At 36.7% G+C, this 22,500-nt stretch overlaps 1 protein-coding gene across 1 annotated transcript; it reads right to left on the bottom strand.

The window, feature by feature from the left end:
- Nucleotides 1-5,348: 5,348 nt before the first annotated feature.
- Nucleotides 5,349-16,314, bottom strand: MAP3K19 (mitogen-activated protein kinase kinase kinase 19). Its single transcript, XM_009895855.1, has 8 exons — nucleotides 16,272-16,314; nucleotides 15,638-15,722; nucleotides 14,584-14,825; nucleotides 13,881-13,924; nucleotides 9,264-11,711; nucleotides 7,894-8,043; nucleotides 6,982-7,679; nucleotides 5,349-5,415 (listed from the first exon to the last, which is right to left on the bottom strand). Exons 1-8 carry the CDS (start codon nucleotides 16,312-16,314, stop codon nucleotides 5,349-5,351), a joined length of 3,777 nt encoding a protein of 1,258 aa, XP_009894157.1.
- Between the last annotated feature and the right edge of the window lie 6,186 nt (nucleotides 16,315-22,500).

Raw genomic sequence — 22,500 nt, 5'->3', positions numbered from 1 at the left:
TTCTTTTTGTGTCTGTTTAAATAGTTGTGCCATGAAATGCATCTTATACAGCCACTCTGGATAAGCAATATATTGTACTGTAAATATAGCAATTGTTGTCATAACTTGGAGTTCAAATGTCTGGATGGTAACTAGTGCCTGTCTACTATAAATGGGAAAAGAGCATAGGTCTTCATCCTAAGGTGCTGTTTCAAAAGAAATATTTCCTATTTTGATTCTGGGAAATTGTGAAATATTGTGGACAAAATGTTGCTATGCTACATTGAGATCCAAACAGTAATTTTTATTTTTTTTGTTTGTCTGTAAAGGATGTCCATAAAACTCATTGGTTTGGGATTTCAGTGTCATTGTAAATATATGTGAAACTGTTTGTGTCTTTGTGTCTGAAATTAAATTCCATGTGGCGATAGTAGGGGCTGAGAGGGAGGGAGAGGATATGCAACGAGATGCCACTAGTTTTCCCTGAGTGAAACCCACTGCAAATCAGTGAATTGTGTGAACTGCAGCCTGGCTGAGGTGTTCGAAAGGAATGAAACTTAATGGGATCAACGTCAGCCACGCAAGTGAATGACTGAATAAATGCAATAAAAGGCTGATAGACAATGCTCTTACTCTGTTCATCACTTTGATTGCAGATGTTTTTGTTAGAAATTGGAGTACATGCATTATGTAATTTGTAAAATGACGCTGTAGTGGAGACCTTGCTACAACACTATTAAATATCTTCCCTTTTTGTGAGATAAGAGGTTTGTAGACTAGTGAGATGTTGAATCTTAATCTGTTCCTAATGGTGGGAGTGCTGAAGTAATGTATCTCACTGTGATCCGGTACTTCGGTATTTGCATAAAATGGCAGTTCTGTATATTCTTTTGGCTAACTGTAAATATAAATGTTTCATATTAGCATAGTTGAATTTTTGAGGTACAGCCATTTGTGTGCGATTAGAAAAAACAACTTTATTTCTAAGAACTTGTAAAAAAAAAAAAGTATTTTCAATAAAATTCCCTACCTCACCTCTATCGTGCAGAAATTATCCCATTTTACTATGTTTAATTTTCCAGCTTCATTTGTAAACACAACGATGCCTTTTCAATTATTGGCAAAACATTGCTGGTTTTAATCAAATCAATCCAGTACTGGAATGCTTGAAATTCTGAAGTCTAATTTGTTTCCTTTGCATTATGATGATCAGGTATTTGATACCTGAAAAGCAAATACTAGAAATTTTATGCCATCTTAAGCTGCTCCCTCACTCTACCCTGGGGTCGAGAGGCTGTACCCTCTAATTTTATTGTATCTTGGCTGGCCATGCTTGATTTTGTTTTGTTTGGTTTTGTTTTTTTAAATTCCATATGGTAGGGGGGGTGGGGGTGGTTAGGGGGTGGGTGACAAGAGCATACCATGGATCTTGGTAAGACCTCAAGGGGAGAGGTTCCCCATCCTTATTTTGCAGTGATGGGGACTGAGGGATTGAGCAAACACTTTGTTTGCTTTCTTTAACAGGGATGTAAATGCACATTCCCATAATTGGTTCTAAAAATAACTTGAAAGTTATGCCAAACTGAGCTAGTTCATTCCTCCTTTCTCTGGAAAGCTTAACTCCCTTACAACTTTAAAAGAGAAATATATATATGTTAATGCCAGGAGTGTTCTCTCACACTGGTACTGGGAATGACTTATTCTGGCCTCTCCTAAGGAGGATATAGCAAACCCCAATCAAATTTTAACCTTGGAAGTTTCAGTGTGTGGGTTTGATTCCTCGATATTTCTGCACTTACAACACCATTTTCTTACCATAGTTCAGAGGTGGTGTTCTTTCACAATACCTGTAAAATTCCCTTTCTGAAACTGTCTCATGGTGCAGGTCCCCATGGAAAGTAGGGGAGAAAAGGCACTCTGCTGCCTGTACTGGAAGCCCTTCCTCAGGAGAACTCTTGTTCTTTCTCACTTACATGCAAGAACTAGAGTTTTAATAGGAGGGATTTAGAAAATGGCATGAGTTTTTTTCTGCTGAGCTTTGTGAAAAAGCACCAATTTTGAACCCAAATAATCTCAAAAGACACTGGGTTTTCTGGGCTCAATGGCTGCTTCCTTGAGAAGAAAGGTTGATGTGTGTATTTTGAGATGCAAATTTTTACGTCCTGTTGCTGTTTGTAGTTTCAAGACCAGTGTAGAATAGCTGGGTTGGCATGCCTAAGAACCCTCCCTTTTCCTGAGACTTGAGCGATAGCTCAGAGCTTTAAATATTACTGCATAAAAGATAAAAGGACAGCATATTTTCAGGTTCTCAGATTTAAACTCCAAATCTTGAGGAACCTGGAATCACAGCAAAGTGGTCGTACCTACTACTTGGCAGCCTGCATACTTTGTAACGGGTTCTTCACTGTTGCTAGAAATGAAGACTGTATGCTTTTTAGAACGGGAAGGCTTACCTTGCTCAAATACTACAAATAATTAAGCAAGCGTGACCCTCCTCGCTGAGTCACTTTTCAATGAAAATAAAGGTTTTCAAGAAGATTTTTAAGGTTTCCCACCCTTTCCCCTTATTACATTAGATACCTTATGACAGGTATCTGAATTACCTGGATTTTGATGTGAAAACCTATGATCTTATCAAGTAAAAAATATGCAAAGTTAGACTTGTGTAGAGAATGTTCTACCAGACCGGACTTGGCTGAGCAACCCAAGGCACCCTAAACCACCGTACTTCTTGGTTTAGCTGTGCTGAGCACAGGGCTGGGACGCAAATCGCATCTCCCCTGTTCTCAGCATCATTAAGCTGAAATACCTTTGTTGCAAGTGCTGGCCTTAAACAACCACCTCATTCTCTAAGTCTGGTTAAACAGAAGCAAAAATGTGCTTTCACATTTTGATTAAAAACTCAGGTCGAAGTTTTACAAACCTTTAAGTTGGAGACTAATTTTAGTGTAATTAGCTGGATTAAACATTACATTTAAATTGCAAATAACTAATAACCTTCATATCGGAGAACTCAGACTTTAACAAAAGATGTTAGTTTTGCTTATAAGATGTGTGCATAAGGAGGGGGTTTTGTAATTCTGACATTTTTTAATTAACTGTATATCCTAGAGCATTCCCATTCTTTCCCTTCTTATGCCCGTCACCTCAGTTTCATTTCATGCTAAATAAAAACTCATATTTACTTTGCAGCTTTGTTGGAGACACCACCTTAACCCAAGAGGAGTTAATGTACACCATGGAATTATGTACATCCCGCTTGAGTTCATATGCCAGGGCTCCTACCTTTATTCTGCAAGGTACTTTAACGTGAAGATACTTTACCATGAGGTTGCCATGGAGTTTTGGCACGAGGACAACCCAGTATTCCTCAAAATGGGACTGTTAACTGTTTGAACTATGAAGATTACTGTGATATTAGTATTTCTCTTATACTGGCATAATGTTCTGTTATTGTTATGTGACATTATACCTACAGAAATTATTAATAAAGACTTTTGCTAGAAGTACTGATTTCTCTTTGCTTTTACAAAGTTTACACCAACTCTGAAGTCAGGCTGGAATAAAACAAAGTTTGAAAGCTATTTAAGTAACTAAAATGTTTATTGCTGTGGGGAAAGATGATTTTATATAAAACTTAGAACTTCCTTCCTTTTTGTAAAAAACTAATTTTCACGTTACTGCTGGCACTGAAGTCAGCCTCTTGACTTCTTGAGAGCTCAGCCCTTAACAGTTGTAGGCCTGAATTTTACTGCATCTCGTCCTGGAGCCCAGGTGCTCACAAAGGCGTAAGGTTCACCACATTCTGATGCATTGAACCCAATTTTTGGTTTCTACAGTGTCTCATTCCCCTGAAATTTTAAATTTGTAAAATAGAAAATAGCCTGATCAGAAAGAGGACAATCTGAATACTAATACCTGATTTTTTTGTTTATTTTATTAATATATAATAATGTTCCTCAATTTTTATTTTGTGCAGTTAGTAGCAGCTAGTTATGCTAACTGTAGAAATTCTTTTTGCAGTGCAGATGGAGACTGTTACATGTCAACTAATTACATAGTGCTCACTCAAGAGTTTCTCAAAACAGTTCAAGTTTCAGAATCAACTTTGCTCTTCTATTTCAGATTAAGGAGACTGAAAAAGAGCAGTAGAGCATCTAGCGATTCAAACAGCATTTCACAGCCTTTGCAAACAAGAGAGAGGTAACGCTCCTATGCTTTTGCTGCTCTGTACCAGCAAACAGAAGGGTGAGAATTACAACACATCACTCTGTGCCACTCCATGAGGCAAGAGTAGGTTCGGGGGGAATTGTATCGATGTGTAGCAATACCAGATGGGGGCAGTAAGGAAGACAGTGCTAGACTCTTCAGTGTTACCAGTGAGAGGACAAGAGGCAACGGGCACAACTTAACGTACAAGACAGCCTTTTCAAACATAAAAAACATCCTTACTATGAGGGTGGTTGAAGAATGGAACGTGTTGGCTAGCGAGTCTCTGGAGTCTCCATCCTTGGTGACGCTCCAAGCCAAGGGAACAAGGGCCTGAGCAACCTGCTTCAGTCAACCCTGCTCAGAGCAGTGGGGTTGGACTAGAGCATCTCCAGAGACCCCTTCCAACCTCAACCATTCTGTGACCTGAAACTGTCCATAAAATGCACTGCTTCGTTGCTAAAAGACCGTCACTAAGTTTAGATTCATAATTCTAGCCAGACCAGGAAATGATCTTGATGTAAGATTAAAAAAGAAGGACATGTGTACACCTGGGTATCTCTTGTCATTATCACTACAGTATCTCATAGTGATATGGTACCTCGGTAATGAAGGACTGATATATATTTTTTCCACCAGCTAAAAATTAAAGGGCCCATCTAGCTAAATAAAAGTTTCAGTACGTTTTACACCAATATAGTTCTATGGTTTGGGGTTCCTATGGAATCATCACAGGCACACTCAATGACTCATCTATAAGTTTCAGTAGACCTTCCTGCCGAGCTTTCACAGAGCTTCCAGATCTGCAATACTTTCTGCCAACAGCATACATTCCATAGGTTTTCACAGACAAATCGGCACTCTAACTTACCTTCCCTGTCACGTACTGGTGATGGCGATGTCTGGTTTTCTCCTAAAGTCTCTCCAAATACAACAAAACATGGCCCTGTGGTCACAGTGAAGGAATGCCCACTCCAATGAGCAAAAACATTGCAAAAAATGTTATTTTAATCATACTGCAGTCTAAAAATAGACTCCTTGTACACAATTGCTCTCTAGTATGCTGTCACTTTTAAGTCCAGTTCCTTCTGATCTTTTTTTCACAAGTGGAAATTTTTATGTGGAAAATGTATACCCATTTGGCAAGAGTTTTGAAAAATTCACTGTCTTCCTTTCACAAAGGGATGGTCCAGCAACTGCAGAGCAGAAGGGCGTTCATGTTGATCTCTGCATAGAAGTTTTGAAAAATCAGTACATAAAATGAATATCCATGCCTGTGATGTAATTGTTTGTAAAATCCAAATGCAAACAGCATTTTTTTTTTCTCCTCATTTCTCCAGTCAGGACTCACTTTTAGGTTTTTCTGACAAAGCTGGTAGAACAGAAGGCAGGATTTATCGGAAGTTACTGTTGGAATTTATGAAATATAAAACTGAGATATTTTATCATTCTTTGTTCCTCTAAATTCCTTGCAAAACTTTTAATACTCCTGCTAATTTTTCAGGTGCACCAAAAATGTATTTAAGGAGGGTGATAATTGTTTGATCCTGTGTCAATCAGGCTGTTCTGCCATCTCCAATCAGTGTTATGCCTGTTAAGGAGCCCATATGGAATTACAGTACAGTAACTACAACATTGGCTTGCTAAAGCCAAGGGCTTTAGGCTTTTTGAACTATCAATCTGAAGGAAAAAAACAGGGGAAGGAGTAAAGGACACTGATTTCTTAAATAATAAACTAATGGGGAAGGTGGGATAAGGGAGGCATTTATATTTAGGACATGGTGAGATCATATATTAAAACTTTGCCTCCACAGGTGCCTCCTGACTTTTGAAAAGTTACATACTTTACTTGAAAAGGTAAATGCTTTATATCTGTATGTTTCCTTCTACCTAACAATTCCTTCTACCTTTTAAACACTGTTCTCTCTGAATCAAAGCATATGTGATATCACTATATATAGTCCACAGTTTTTCTCGTTATTGTTATATGGTCCACAGGAACTGTGACCATATCATAACAAGTCAAACCATATCATAACAGGGTTTAGCAATCAGGTTTCCTGCCTGCAAGACCGCTGCCATACCCACTAAATATCGTGCTTCTCTCTCGTGCTCAAATCTCATCTTTAGAGATACGTAAAAGGCTGCTATTAATTTTATAAAGACTACCCGTTGAGGTCCGGAACTTAGCTCTTGAAAATGATAGTCCATTTAAAACATCTAGGACAAAGCTGATATTTAAAACAAAATAAACACCACAAAAATAATTCTTATAATGGGTGAAGGCTTGTGGTTTGGGTATTTTGTATAGAGAACTTCATGTTTCAAGTAAGTATGTATTTCCTGGACTGATAACAGATTTTTCTACTGCAGAAGATAAGAATGAAGTGAAAGCTCTTTCATTTAGAATATTGTCCTCAAAACAACTTGCCTGACATAGCCCAGACTCAGACAATGTGATATTGGAACAGCAAGGCACATCAAGGACATTTATCAAGCATTTTGTCTAAAACTCAATGGTGCCATGTTTCTGCATGAAAATTACAAGGAAAATAAATGATGAGTATAAGGCCTACAAAAATAGGCTGTGTGAGGGGGTTTTTATACCATTTTAGATAGTAAAGCTCTTTTATGTATACTATTATTTAAAAGCTTTCCTGAAATGTTGAAAAACCTATGCATTTACAATATAGTCCTATGTACCATATAAGAGGTAACCTAAGCTCCCATCAACTTTCTCTACAATACAATCTGCATCTTTCCTTTCATTTTTCAGTTAAAAAATCCACATACCTGGTTAAGCACGCATGCACAAAATCCACTGCAGTGCTGGAGAATCGATCAGGTAGGGAAGGCATCAGTCCTCTGTGGGCCCCAATATAGAACATGGCTGCTATCCTATCCATGGAAGCCAGTGGTGGTTTTCCAGTTGCCATCTCAAACACGGTGCAGCCAACGCTCCAGATGTCTGATTTTCTTCCATATCCAGATTCATTTATAACTTCTGGTGCCATCCAGTATGGAGTCCCATGCACAGACTTGAGCATCTCGCTCTGCGTGCCACTGAGGCTTACCCAAGCCAAACGCCTGGCACAGCCAAAGTCAATTAGCTTTACTATACCATTTGGCATGAGCATAACATTATTGCCTTTGATATCTCTATGTACTACACAATTTTCATGTAAATATGCAACCCCTTGTAGAATTTGTTTGGTATATTTACAAAGGACTATTTCTGGCAATGGACCAAAACGATTAATAATACTAGAAATTGAGCCACCAGGAACAAACTCCATGAAAATGCTTAAAATGTTGTCTTCTAGACAAGTTCCTAAATAAGTTACAATATTGACGTGCTTCAATGTCTTCAAAAGATCAACTTCCTCATGAAACTTCTGATACTCCTTTTCTGTAGTGAGTTGATCTGACGTATCCAAAACAACCTGTTTTACAGCTATTAATTGTCCCTGGCTTGTCAGACCGCAGTATACCTACAATGAAACTAGCATTTATTAAAATGAAACCTGAAATAAAACTGAGTATTTACTTATTTTAAATAGTATCTTTGTGTTTGTCATGTTTCATGTCTCATTGTATAATCCAAAATATTTAAGTTATTGGTTGAATGGGACGACAACCAGTTATAATGTAAGATGTAGCTCAAAGACAACCAGCATCTCTTAACATATTCAGACTTGAACTTACTGTGCCATAGGCTCCCTTTCCAAGGACTTCACCTCTTGTCCACGTGATAGGATCTTTGTTAGTTAAACTGCTTCCTGGTAATTTAGCAGAGTCCTCAAAGTTTAGCAGGTCACTTTCTTCATTTGATGCCAAAAAGGCTTTACTGTAACTCTGCTTGAAGATGATGGTCAGTGTGGGGAGAAAGCAAGGAGGAAAAGAAAGGCTTCATATTATTCTCACATCTTTTATAAGGAGCAATTTTTACCTGGCATGACTCTTCTCTATAGATTTTTATATATTTCTTTATATATATACACACAAATATATATATACTCATTGCCCTGTTCATCGATACAATTGCTATACTAAGTAAATATTTTCACGTATATATCACAATAGTGCATAACCAGAAGATTATAGTATGATATCTGTTTCCTTTGAGAGGAAGACAGACAGAAGGAACACTTAAAAGAGCAGGATATACATCTGCTTCCTACATTTTTTTTTGTTACATAGGTACAGTTTGCTAAGCTGAAGGGTGACTACAACTATCGCCTTCCTCTAGGTAACACATATAACCCAAGTGTGATGAAAACAATTTGGACATGACTTCACAGGAAGAAGACCCTGCTTCAGAAAGATGGTAATAATTACTCCATCTAGCCATGGATGTCCCTAGGAGAAGTGAGAATGGAGGTATAATTGGCACCTGCGTCTGCAGAAGCATAAGGAAGTGCATCAACATGTAGTGAAAGAAATTTCTTTATAAATTCGTAGTATAAATAGATGAAAACGTAACAGGGCCAAGGAGAAGCAATATTGGTAGATAAATACCTTATTATGTGAAGGTTCTTAACTGACTTGGGGGCCAAAATCTAAGCCTTCTGAGCTTGAAGTTTTGATTAAACATTAATTAAACAGCCTTGAGTCTGTCTGATGAACGAATACTTGTAGTTCATACCTAGAAAAGTATCTGGTTGGACTCAAGAGATTCAAGGAAATTGCCCTTTTGGATATACAAGAACCATTGTAATGTCTTTTCCTATTCTTTAGGTGTCAAGATCTCAAGAGCTTTTGCCTTGCCCCAGCACCTTTTTATACATGCTCTTCAGTTAAAACAGCCAAATCCTTTTATCCACTGCAATTTCTCAATTTATCTTTATATAAACCTTGATAGCTATTCCTGTCACGCCTTAGTACCACCTGGCTTGTGTCCTGTCATGGAGCCCCTAGCATGGGTATCCTCAGATGGACACTGGAAGAATTAGTGGGCAGCTGGCCCAAGGAAAAAAGAATTGATCATTAATGAGCACGCATTTCCTATCTTTTATCCAAACTTGTGTTGAAGCATCTCTCTAAGGAACTAGCAAGTTACAAGAAATTACTTTTACCTTCTCTAGAGCACTATTTACTATTGATCCATCTCCATTAATCATATATTCTTCTTCTTTAGTATGTATATTTTGCATTTTAGAACCTGTATTTTTTGTTCTTGAAGAGTTGATGTCTTTTTCTTCAAGCATTAGCAATTCTTTGGCCAGACAACAAAGCAACTCATCAGTCACATCTGTACCATCTGCCCAGGACAAAAGGTTTTGACTTGTCTGGAAACTGGGGCTTGTAACCCTTTTTGTCTGAATCACTGAAGGCTGAGTCAATTCATTTGCCAAACCACTGTTTTGAGGTGTGTATGCCCAATTGTGATTTAATTTTTTTGTAGGGGATTGACACTCCAGTCCATCTGAAAAGGGCAATGCTTCACATTTATTTATAGACTTGAAGGAGGCCTGGTCTGATTCCTGGCCTTTGCAGCCATCCATATCCACCCTGCACTGGGATACACAAATGTTCTGGTCTGCTGTTAGTAGACTGCTACTCAGAGCAACACATTCTCTGTAGTCTTTATCACTGAGATGAAGACAATTCTGGCTACAGGTAGCAGCTCTCTGACGGTTGGATATATGCTGACTGTCTAAAGACTGCTCCAAAGAAACTTCTTTAATAGTTGATAAGTTTGAATGTGAAAAAATTGTATTTTGCTTCGTTGACTGTGAAAGCTTTTCTAAAAAGGTAAGCTGATGATCTGTGTCTTCATGAAACAATGAAGTGTTTATTTGAAAATCTGAATCAGAAGTTATTACATTATCTTGCTCTGTGTTGTCACTCAGCTCAGTACTTCCATCCTTTGTGATTAAACCTTTCTGCTTTGGTTTTGTGCCAGGTATGGTCTTCTTTGGTTTAGAATATGTTCTCTTCTGAGTATTTCTTACTTGGCTGCTCTCTCTCCCTTTACTACGGGTAGATCTGCAGGTGCTAGCAGTGCATCTCCCAGGTGGAGCAGAACAAACGTCTCTATAAAATCTGTTCTCATGTTGATCAAGCTCACGCATGTGGGAATAGACGGGAGTTCCAAACATTTCATAAATACCTGGGCCTTTGTCATTTGAATTTATTTTCTTGAACATGTCACTGTATTTCAGATCTACAAAATTTGACGGAGACTGTGCATGTGGTAGAGAAAGTGGAGTAAGAGAGTTCTTTAAGATAACTGACTTTTTGCTACTGCAGGAGAAACTTTGCTTTTTAAGTTTCTGGGCACTCTGAGAAAAATGGTCTTTGTTTGCTTGAAGGTGGCTTTTTTGACGTGTCAGGGAAGTCTCAGATTCCACGTGTGGCAGTTCCAAAGGTGGGAAAATCCGATTCTTGGCATTACGTCTTGTGGAAATCTCATCAGAAACAATTAAGTCTTCAGATATCTTTATCTTGCTACTCATTTTAGATTTTGATGAATATTTATTTCTATTCATCTTTATTTTACTTTTGTCATTTTCTTTGCGAGCAAGAATGTTGAAGCTCTGAGTAACATGAGGAGGCAGGCTACGAATGACACTCTTTTTTGTGGCAGGTTCTTTAGCAGTGTGTGGTTCCCTAGCTGGTTCTTGTTCAGAGAACCTAACGTGAACAACAGGTACAAGCTCACTTTGGTCTTTTGAAGTTGCTTCTGACACTGCTTCTTTTTCCATTTCAAAGTCAGAGAAACAAACATTATTTTCTGTCTGTTTTCCAGAAGGATCTTGCACTTCTACTCTGGGAATTACTGCAGCTACAGAACTATCTTCTAAGGCATGATAAGCCTCAATCACTTCATTTTTGCAGGAAGACTCTAAATCGTGATTGCCAAGGACAAAGTTTACACTCTCAGCATCTTCATGTGGTTTATAATCCAGTATCATTTCTGTAGCATTTCCTTCCTCTTGACCAGTTATACAGCAATCCTCTGCTCTTCTTTCCTCATTGCCAGCTCGCAAGGCATCTCTGTTGCTTGACATTGTAAATGTTGCCTGAGCTGTAAATATTCCACAGTTTATCAGAGCATTACTTGAGCTCAAATAGGGATGACTAGCATCACAGAAACTGGCTTCGGTCATAAGACTCATGTTCTTACAAGCCACTAAGAACTGATACTTTATCCTGTCATTCTTTTCGGTATTGGCAGCTACCTCAGCTTCCCTCCATTTTAAATTGCTTTGAATTTCTTCTTTCGTGTTGTTAAGATACTCAGTATAGTTATTCATGCTGAAGTAGTACAGGTCTTTCACTGGAGTGAACTTATCAGAAATAGTAGCCACAATCAGGTCTGATGATTTTTCAGTGTGCCTTTTTAATAGCTTGTCTAACTGGTACTGATAAAATTTACTAACTGGTTTTATAGGCTGAGGAATAGAGTTCATAATATTCAAAATATTTCTGATGTTGGTGCTTTCATTGACAACATTATCCTCTAGAGGAGCAAGATGAATTGTTCTTACAGGCTGAAATGTCACTGGTGGCAAATGAAACTGTAATTTTCATAAAAACCATTATTAATGTGCTACACAATATACAGGTAAAATCTAATCACTAAAACTCAAGTAGACTAAGAAAAAAAATCACAAAAGGATTATTCTTTTATATATTCCCATATTTAGCCTAATATAAAGTGTAATATCAAAACCCTGAGAAAATACCTGAATTTTCTCACATCTATACATGAATTTTCTAACATCCAGAATTATTTCTAAGTATTTATTTCATAGTACAGAAAGTGGGATCCTTTTCTATAAGGTATAAGTCATTGTCTGTGATTTAAAAATAATAAGCTTTATCCCCAAGTACAAATCATCTTGTCAGTAGGCCACATAGCATGTTTGCTACAGGAATTCAAAGGCCAGTCAGTGGCTTCAAGTGCCAAACTTGCTGTGCACTCTCACTGAATGAGAGCACGTGCTGATATTTAAAGTCTTTTTATGTAACCCTCCAAAGAGTGCTGACACCCATATTCCCAAAGGAACTAGATCACATGTAAGCAATTTTTTAAAAGCAGAAGCTAGACTATTATAACAGAATGCTATTTTATCTATGGAGAAAACAATTCATAAAAATTATTTAGAGGTTTTAAAAGATATTATTACAAAACTAAACACATAGATCTTCATATGTTTAGTGTAGTCTTACAAAATTCCATAAACCATGTTATATGGGCCACCGATTTAGCACACAGAGTTTTAAGTATCTTGGAAGATAGCACGGTCTGTACTTCACTTTCAGTGAAGTTAAATGTATAACTAGCAAAAGGCCATTTTTATATGGCAGCTAACACAGAAGTCTGTTGTGTGTAGGATGTATTTTATTATTCCTCACTTCTTCCTTCTCTTCCCATCCCATTAGTTGAAAGGTACCATATATCTTTGAAACAGTATAGATCTCAGAATTTGAGTACTTTGTTGAGATTATTCAGAACAGTGAGAATAATTTTCTGAAAATCTTATTTCTCTTCTTTATTTTATAGGAAATGGAAGGGAAATAAGCTTGAATATACAGTATATTTTTATGCAAATTAATGCAATAGAAAGAATCATAGTCATATGCTCTGAGTACTCATTTGCATGTCTATATTCAACATCAGTTTGCAATCTGCAGGAAATTTTTGTTTGCCTTCCAAAGGCAAACTGCGGTTTGAATGTGCCAGAAAAAGCAATGTGTGCTGGTTTGAAATTTACAGTTCTTAAGGCCTTGTCTAGTCTGCATGGCATTAATATGAATGCTCAGTTTATCCCAAATGATATGCCTTTAGAAATCATCAGAGCCTAAGACATGAAATAAAACTGTATTAAATTACACTGAGGTCAGCTCAATTGTTTTTCTTAATAATTTCCCTCCATTTGAATTGTTTTTCCATAGCCCTTTTTACGATCTGCCGTCAGAACTCTTTCTATTACTCCTACACTTTTTTCCTGTGAACTCTGTTGTATTCTGTAGTGTGTTCACTAAATTATACAGCTGATTCAATAAAGCAAGTCTTTTGTACAAAGGGCTATTAATTAATATCCATAAAGACCAGATTGTCTTTTTTTCTAAATACAGTGTATTTGATCTTTTGTAACTTTTAAGGCTCATGTAGTGTGAAGCACTGATACATGTAAAATTGCTAGCTTGTTCGTAAGCACTAAAGTTTCGTCAGGAATCCTGTTTACACTTATCACAAAATTTCATGTCAAATATGTTTAATCCTAAAACCTTATTTTTTATTTGCTAACACAATAAATTTCAGCAATCATGTAATATCAAGACTGCTCTTCAATTCGGCTTAAATTTTAAATTACCACTCAATACAATAAAATTGTTTGGTCAAATAAAATTTGACAAAACTGGACATCTAACATGTTTAACATATAGGATGCGCATACTTGAAATTAACTCATATATTTCTATTTTAAAAGGTTTTATATCTTTTTGAGCTTCCAACCCTTTACCCCCCAAAATCCCTGATGTAACATCTTACAGACAAATTGTTGTTATACATCTGAAGATTTGCTGACATATATATATAAAAAAATATACGGTCATGCAAAAAAATGAAGACTAAGCAGAGGAAAATGCCTACACTTCTTCTGTATTTCTATTTTTAAGGTTTTGAAAGCATATAATACTTTTAATGGTGTTCAGTTTTATACATAATATCATCTTACCTTAGATCTCTTGTTCCTGGTTTTAAACATTGTTATATTTAACCCTTAAAAATCAAAACAAATGAAATGTTAATTCAGTATTCTTAAACAGACTACAATTTTAATTTATAAACTAATTTCAAACTGTAGGGTTCTGGGGATCAAGAAACTGTCTGATGTGTTGATGTGTGGTTGCAGGACTATGCTATAAATCTATGCAGAAAAAAATTGTCAAAATTTAATTGTGATACTGAGCTTTACAATTCCATTTTCTATAGAAAACTATAAAATATGATAATTTTAAAATACTTTGACTCCAAAAATTTAAGCAAATACTTCTCCTCACTTTCAGGTGTTTGCTAGCTTCTATATGTGGCTGATTAATATTGCCAGTATGAGGGAAAAAGTGGAAGAGATGCCATCATGGCCCCACTTCAGCTACAGAGAATTACACTTTACATTTTGTTGGCTCAGTTTCATTATACAGAGAAACAGGAATGGTGAAGTCTGTCATTGCTTCTCTATCTCCTTCATTCTGCAAACACACACACACATATAATTAAAGAAGAGGGTCAACATGGCTGAAGTCTACTTTACAAGAAGTCAAACAGACATAAAGGTAACTTAAAGTTTAAAGAAAAAGGACTCCTAAGGCTTTGTCATCTAATTTGATAAGCAATATATGACTTTATTTAAAAGTTGTGACTTTTAAAATTGAACTTACTTTGTTGTATTTGTGCTTTTATTATCTGAAAATCATCTAAATCCATAAATGATTCTGAAACGTTGGATTCCGGGCATAAGCCCTGTAGCAGAAAGCTGAAGTCAAAGCCATGCCCTATTTTCTCTTTCTTCAGGAAGAAAGGTAAAGAAGTGTGATGTCTCATCTCTAATGCTAACTGATTTTTACTTGGAAAATATGCCACTTGTTGATCTGGCCACAGTCTGGATGTTGGTGCTATTTGGCTAAAAGGCAAAAACAAAAAACCAAAATACAGCATGAAAATAAGTGGAGGGAGTCTACTCAGTTCAAATAATCATATGACTGGTGAATAATGTGAACAAGAAGTTTGTAAGATCCAAGAATGCCAAAGTATGTTTTCTTTCTTCATCTACCTGGGAAGCCGTGGCTCTCTCTGGAAGCACCTGATTTTGATGCCAGAGATTGACTACAAGTGAGAATGAATGACACCCAATCTAAACCAAGCGACAATAGGAATGGAAAAACATATCGTCCACCTTCCCGTTCTTGACAAAAACTGATTGCTTCCAGTACATATTTTTTATGAATCACCAGGAAAGGGTGTCAGAAGAATTCTGAAGACCAGATGTGCCTTTGTCATTTATAAAATATGCTATGGCCTGCCTGAAAGAATAGAGGCTGTGTGGACAAACCTCAGATTTCTGCCACCTGGTTTCTGACAAATGAAAAATCCAAATATGGAAAAAGATAAATACTGTGACTGAAAAGAGGTACAGAAATACAGTCTAAGTTAATCTTAAAGCTGCATGCAAGATAATCGTCTGCTTTTAATAAGTCACATGCTGATGTAAAACCATATACCATATGTTTTTTCATATTGTACCAAATAATTTGTTCATCTAGTGCAATATCCAATGGCCAATAATTGACACTGGGAAGACAGAAACACTACACAACACGTATAGCTGTATATAACATCTGGCACTAAGGAAATCTTCTCTTGCTCATAGACTACTGGCTGCTTTGTCTACATTTTTGCATGCCCAACTGCAAATTAAATATTAATACTACTTACCTGTTTTTTCCTAGAGCTTTGTATGGCTGATGCATTTCTTTCATTATCTTATCTACATTCTGAAGAGCAACAACACCTCCACAATCTGCAACAATACATTAGCATTTGCAAAAAAGCAGTAAAATTCACTGACTAGTAACACAATGCAAATGCAGTTAATTTTGGACATTTGTATATTACAATAAAGAAATACAGAAAGTAGCTATCAGGGAAAAAAAAAGCATATTTCATATGACTAAGATACCTATACATACTTCCTGTTATAATTTTTGGAAATGTGAATGCATAAATCCAAATTATTTGTAGTTAATTAGGTAAGTGTATTAATTAAATGTACTGTAAAAACAAAGAACATCTAAAACATTCCAGTTACAGCTGCTATTTCAGTAGAACAGAAATATAAGAAAAATATTGACAGAAAGTCTACAAAACTAGAACATTTAAAAATAGGAAAGCTATTAAAACTAAAACAAATCTCAGAGCTTCTCAAAGGTGGAAAATAACTCTGAGTTTGATTTCAATTTTTTTTGTGGTTGCTTGGTTTTGACAAGTAGCCAGATCTCAAATTAGCATTGTTCTTTTGCTTCTTCAGATGCCACATGTTACACTTTATACATATAAACTTTGGTTATACTACCTTCTTTGCTTCTCTTCTTATTTTGTTGGTTGTGAGACATACTGTCCTTAGATGTATTAAGGTCCGGAAACCTGAAAAAATGTTTCATTGATTGATTTCCAATTCACATGTACAAAGCAGTACTTTATATTTCATTATTCCAGAGCCATAAGTAAGACAAAAGCAACATTTTAAAAGTGCTTGAAATTATTAAAAATGTTATAATTTAACTTAACATCCAATGCCCCACCCTGTGAATACACAGAACCAAACAGTCCAGGCACAGTTTTTATTGCCAAAAAACTCAACATATGCTATCTTGAATAAGACATGAAAGCTGTCAGTATTATTTTGCTGATACGATCCTTGCTGTTGGATCAGAAAGTCAACACTTCACATTTGGGAGATAATTGCATTCTTAACATATTACTGAGAAACAAAATCAGAATTAAATATATATCTTTCTGTACTTGGTCAAAACTATCTCTCAGCAAGAGGTTCAACATCCAAAACTTTCTGAGCACAGAATAGCTTGCAAACTGCAGCCTCAACAAATCTTTTTGATAGCTTATTCCAAAAAAACATTAAGTCAACTGGAATCTTTCTATAAATTTCAGAAAAGTATATAATTTACTTTGTAATTAATTTTTAAGCATCTTGGGAAGCAATTGTCCCATAATACAGTCTAGTTTTAAACACATGTTCAAAACTTAGCTGGGTGTTTTTCTTTACAGAGCCAGTGCATCCAGACTGATTTGACTGAAAACATTAACAAAAATTTCATTTACATCAACAAGGTATAAATGTCATGCTTTATCTCAGACCTATTATAAATTCATAAATACACGAAAGCCAATGTATTATCTCTGAATATTTACAAAGGTAAAATTTTTGGTGTTCAAAAATTGTACACATTATAAAAAATAACTAGCATTGCCTTTTTATTGCCATTGAATTTCTGTGACCTGTGCAAGCCATCTGACTGAATTTGATATAACCAAGACTCAGTAGCGAAGACAGAGTTAGCCTGTTAACTCATTAGTAGTAAACTTTTGCTTCTCACTTAAAGCTACTGCACTGTCAGAAACAGTATCTTAACTACAAGTGTACCTTTCTGTGAGCATCTTAGTACCTCTGTATGTTTAGAAAAATATATTACTAATTGTACTACATTTATAAAACCAAAACACCTTAAAGCTTACATTAAATTAGTATGACAAACATTTGATATTTTAACCCCTGGTTGTTGAGAGATATAACAGTAGCTCAAAGAAATTAATAACAGAATTATCCATGCACCATCTGTAGTCTGGGACAGTAAACTGTTGGCCTCCTATGAGGATATATGAACTCTCTACAGCTACGTGACAGGCTTAAACGAGATTTCCATCCGGACTCCCAAATTATGATGCTTTGATATCTTTAGAGAACCATTTCCAACCTTGAATCAGTCCATATAGAGATTAATTCATCCATAAATTGTTGCATATTTAAAGTTATGCTTTTACAGTATTTCTAAATTCAGGCAGAAACGGAAGTAAGATGATGTTCATTGTGAGTAGTCATGCCTTGTATTTTCAGTTTAACACAACAGGATTTTCAAGGAGATCTACAAGCCCACAATAGCAAGTCAAACAATAAACATTTGAAAAAGTTGACCTCAGGAAATTAAAACAGCAAGTATTTTCTCTCTTCGTACATTTACTTTCTACACCTTAAGTTAACAATTGCACACAGAAGCAACAGTAGACAGCTAGGTGCTTGTCCAAACTGACAGCAAAGTCATAGTCTGCAAGGCAGGTTGTATGAAACCTGCAGTTTCGTACTCCGTAATTGCAGTGGAATTTAATACTGCAGTTCTTGCAGAGAAGAACAAGCTTGGGGAAACTCAGAGCCCTGGTAGCCCTGTTAGTGACTTCAGGGGGACCAAGATTTCACAACAGTTCAGATCTTAAAGCATACACCTGTGAAGCAGAATACATAGATTCTTTTCTCGCTACTAGCATGGATGCTTGCATCACCTTACAAAGTTACCTAAGATCTAGAAATCTTTTTCAACATACAAAGAAAACATGCTAATTATCTAAAAGTGTAAAGTTTTTCAATATATTAATTCAGTGGGGCATATTTATTTTTTATATTGTTTTCAGAAATAAAACAGCATGTATTTTGAATTAATTATACTATTAATTTAAAACTTCCCATCTATTGTATCTGCATTTCTAAAAAACTTAAAGCTGATAGTTGTTGAAAAACACTGAAAAGATCAAAACAGATTAACACCCTCCCCATGCTTTTAATTGAAAATGCCACCTTTGCGATTTTAATGTTGCTTCATGTGGCTATTACCCCCTACGCTGTATCATCTCTAAGGCATTACTGAATTCCCACAGTGGGAACAAGCTGTCCCTAAACATTGTTTTTTCCAGACAAAGATGCTTTTATTAGGCTTTACCCTTAATTAGAAGATTGTAATGAACCTTTCCCATAACTGATCAGCAATAGCTGTGGGAAAGGAGATAACTGTCATCCTCCCAGTTAATATAGCTATGTGTGGGCAATATTGATCCTGTTTACAGTTAACGCTATTCCCGAATATGGTGAGTAAGCATACTGTGAGCTGTTTCACAATTACGAAAATATCAACCCTCTTTTCTAAGAGTAAACTCAAAGATTAACAATACCATAAAACGATAGTAGCTTAAACAACACAGAACAGTCAAAAATTGCAGACTCTTAAAGAGGAAACATGACAGGGTGAAGTCAAAGGATTTGAACTTTTGAAATTCTAGACATCTAATTATTGAAATAAAATTAATCTCAATTAATAGTTTTGATAGATTTGGGGCTCTTTCTGAAAAAGATAGTGAACTTCAGTTTCTCAAGTGACAAGAACACTTAATTACAGACAGTGAGCTGAAATTAATAAAAGAAAATACAATCATGAATATTAATATCTGTGTTCAAATGTTTCCCAATGATTTATTATTTAGTAAATAACATATAGTTTTAAAAAACCCCATAAATACATAAGATATTGTGCATATAATTAAGAAGATATTGTCAGATATCTTATGTGTATGAACATACATGAATGAATATGAATATATATTTAAACATATATGAATAACAGTGTCAAATTCTTACATTGTGTAACTCTGGGTGCTAGAGAGGAATATTATGAAGTCCATAACAGAAAATTATGTAATGATACGCCTACAAGGAATTTTTTTCCTACTAGCTAATCAAGAAGTATGTAATATCACAATTTATATCTTTTACATATGTATGTTCTTGCTAGTATTACTGAACAGGGTCGAACTTTTTACATAGCATAAACATCTTACTCCTTTCTGGATTACATGAAATGTTCTGTTGTACTGACATAATTGCTATAATGTGGCTGTGGGTTCTCCTATTTAATCATGTAAGAAACACAGGTTAGGTCCATTTAAAACAATTATCTTTCACCAAAAAAGTTTCCATTTTCTTGCATTTGCATCTTCAATTTAATTTGCTGCAATACCTTCTCCCCTCACACAAAAATATTGCATAACCACCATATACATGCTAACCAATTAAGTTGTTTTAGGACTTAATTTGTATGGCAGCCTAAAAGAAAGCTATGTTTTTTAGAAAATTATGTTTATGTTTATATCGATAGGTAGGTAGAAATATGAAAAATAGGGCACCCAGTTGCTGTTATGTTGCTAATTTCTTTACAAAATTTTATTTTCTCCCTGCTGTTTTCCTCACATGTGTAATTTTACTTCATTGGTTGTCCTTACACCACTCAACTGAATAAAATACTCTATTTTATGCATCTTCCACACCTAGCAGTACATAACATTTTCAACATTTATTACAGATTTTATTACAAGTTATTCCAAACAACAATCTTGGGTACTATCCCTATCAATCTTTTTTTCTTTTCTTTTTTTTTTTCTTTTGAGTTCCCTCATAAATATCTATTATTAGTTTATTTAAAATATCTGGGTTTTTTCCTTTGCAGTTGAGCTCAAGGGTCTTAGTAGTCCTACTAACGTCTATGGAAAAACAGCCTAATGTCAAAGTACTACCAGATGGAAAGCAGCAGTCAATGTAGCTGTCTGTCCATAGGAATCATTCCATTTCAAAGTCACTACAGAGGTCAGTGGAAATGACGGGCCTATGTGGCTTTTGTTGGATTAAGTAGCATATTGCCACTCAATACTGCTAGTCAAGAAAAGAATTAGGCTTTTGTTTCTGATTCTATGAGCAGAAAATACAATTTCTTGGAAGCATGCAGCAGTCTTCCCAAGAGACTCACGCATATTTATCCTAGATTAGTTTTTTATAACAATTTTATATAACAATTTTTATATATAACAATATACAACAATTTTAATATAATGTGTGTTATTTTATGACTACATAGCAGCCAGACATCAGACAGTCCGTCATTCTTAGTTTACAGAAGAGGAAACAGATAAAGAAAAATTGAATGACCTATAGCTGACGACCAAGGTCATCCAATGAACTGTGCAAAAGTAGTTATAGAAGTCAGCGCTCTTGATTTCTCATTCTTATGCTAAGCACCAGATAATCTATTAAAATGTTTATCCCATTGTATTAGTCTGCTAGGAGTCACATTAGATGGTGAACTTATTCAAACTTTGCATTCTTTTTGGATACACAAAACCCCCTCCAAAATAATAACTGAAAAAGTTCTATAAAAAGGCATAAACAACATCTTACCTGGTGCGTCAGTAGTGAAGCGTGAAAGAGGCACAGCAACCCAAAGAGAAGATAAAGAGCATTTTTAGCTCACACCTGTCGTCCTTTGCTGCGCAGCAAGGAATTCAAACAGTAATTACATATACTTTGATTTCATTGGCGGCATGATTTTCGGACTGCGGAGCACATAGTACTTACTGCTGAGGAAGGCTCCTCTGCAGGAAAATCCCACGGGCAGCTCCTGCTACACGAGGCTGTTGAGTTTACACGATGTTGCTGAGGCAACTCCCCCCCTCCCCCCCCGGAGAGGGCATTTTGCTTGGAGGAGTTTAATTCAGACAGCAGTAGTGACCTATGAAAACAAACACGAGTTGAAATGAACGGTAGCATTTGAAGCTCTAATCACAAACCAGTTCTCCCAGTACCCAAAGCAAAGCATATTCCTCTCTTTTGTTTACCTCCGTTTATGCTTTTAGTACCTTATCTATTTCTACATCATTTTAACTTTGCAGTCAGTCCCCTCACCTAAACACTCCCTGTTACCCATGAATAATTTTAAATCTTTTTTCTGTCAGCCTTAAACAGCAGAATTCAAGGATTTTTTTATTTTATTTTTTTTTAAGCAGCTAGGAGGGAAGAAAGGATAAAAGCGGTATAGCCGGGCTCAGGCTGAGTCGAAAGGGTGTAAAAGGGAACCAGTTTGCTGGGTACCAGACAGACTGGGACGCTGTCCCCCGGCACACAGCAGCACAAGCGTCAGGGGGGACTCGCAGCCTGCTTTGTGTTAGGCTGGAGCAGGAACATCAGGCCTGGAGGACACCTCAGCTCCCAACCGATGGGCTGCATCAAAAGGAGCACAGCCAGCAGGGCCAGAGAGGTGGTTCTGCCCCTCTACGCTGCTCTGGTGAGACCCCATCTGGAGTACTGCATCCAGCTCTGGAGTGCTCAGCACAGGAAAGACGTGGACCTGTTGGAGTGGGTCGAGGAGGGCCACAAAAATGGTCCAAGGGCTGGAGCACCACTGCTGTGAGACAGTTGGGGTTCTTCAGCCTGGAAAAGAGAAGGCTCCAGGGAGACCTTATAGCCCCTTCCAGTATTTGAAGGGTGCCTACAAGAAAGCTGGGGAGGGACTTTTTACAAGGGCATGTAGTGATAGGATGCGGGGGAATGGCTTCAAACTCGAAGAAGGTAGATTCAAATTAGACATCAGGAATAAAGTCTTCACTCTGAGGGTGGTGAGGCACTGGCCCAGGTTGCCCAGAGAAGCTGTGGCTGCCCCATCCCTGGAGGTGTTCAAGGCCAGGCTGGATGGGGCTTTGAGCAACCTGGGCTGGTGGCAGGTGTCCCGGCCCATGGATGATCTTTAAGGTCCCGTCCAACCTAAACCATTCTATGATTCTGTATTACTCATACGTTTGCAGGTACCCGGAACAACCGGCCAAACGGTGACAAGCTGCCACGCCAGTCACACCCCGGGCACCCGGCAACCCAGCCGGTAAAGCACTTCGTTTACCCTCTCGGGCTGTCCCTG

Source organism: Charadrius vociferus, unplaced genomic scaffold (genome assembly GCF_000708025.1).
Source record: "Charadrius vociferus isolate BGI_N301 unplaced genomic scaffold, ASM70802v2 scaffold862, whole genome shotgun sequence".
NCBI lineage: Eukaryota > Metazoa > Chordata > Aves > Charadriiformes > Charadriidae > Charadrius > Charadrius vociferus.
This window is presented reverse-complemented; position numbering and strand designations above follow the sequence as displayed.

What these genes read in the sequence shown, in the direction of transcription:
- MAP3K19 (XM_009895855.1), bottom strand. Translation starts at nt 16,314, where the DNA reads ATGTCTCACAACCAACAAAATAAGAAGAGAAGCAAAGAAGGTA. An exon ending in AAAGCTCTAGGAAAAAACAG is followed by an intron (nt 14,826 to 15,637) that starts GTAAGTAGTATT and finishes TTTGCCTTTTAG; the next exon opens with CCAAATAGCACCAACATCCA. An exon ending in TAAATAGTGCTCTAGAGAAG is followed by an intron (nt 8,044 to 9,263) that starts GTAAAAGTAATT and finishes ATCTTCAAGCAG; the next exon opens with AGTTACAGTAAAGCCTTTTT.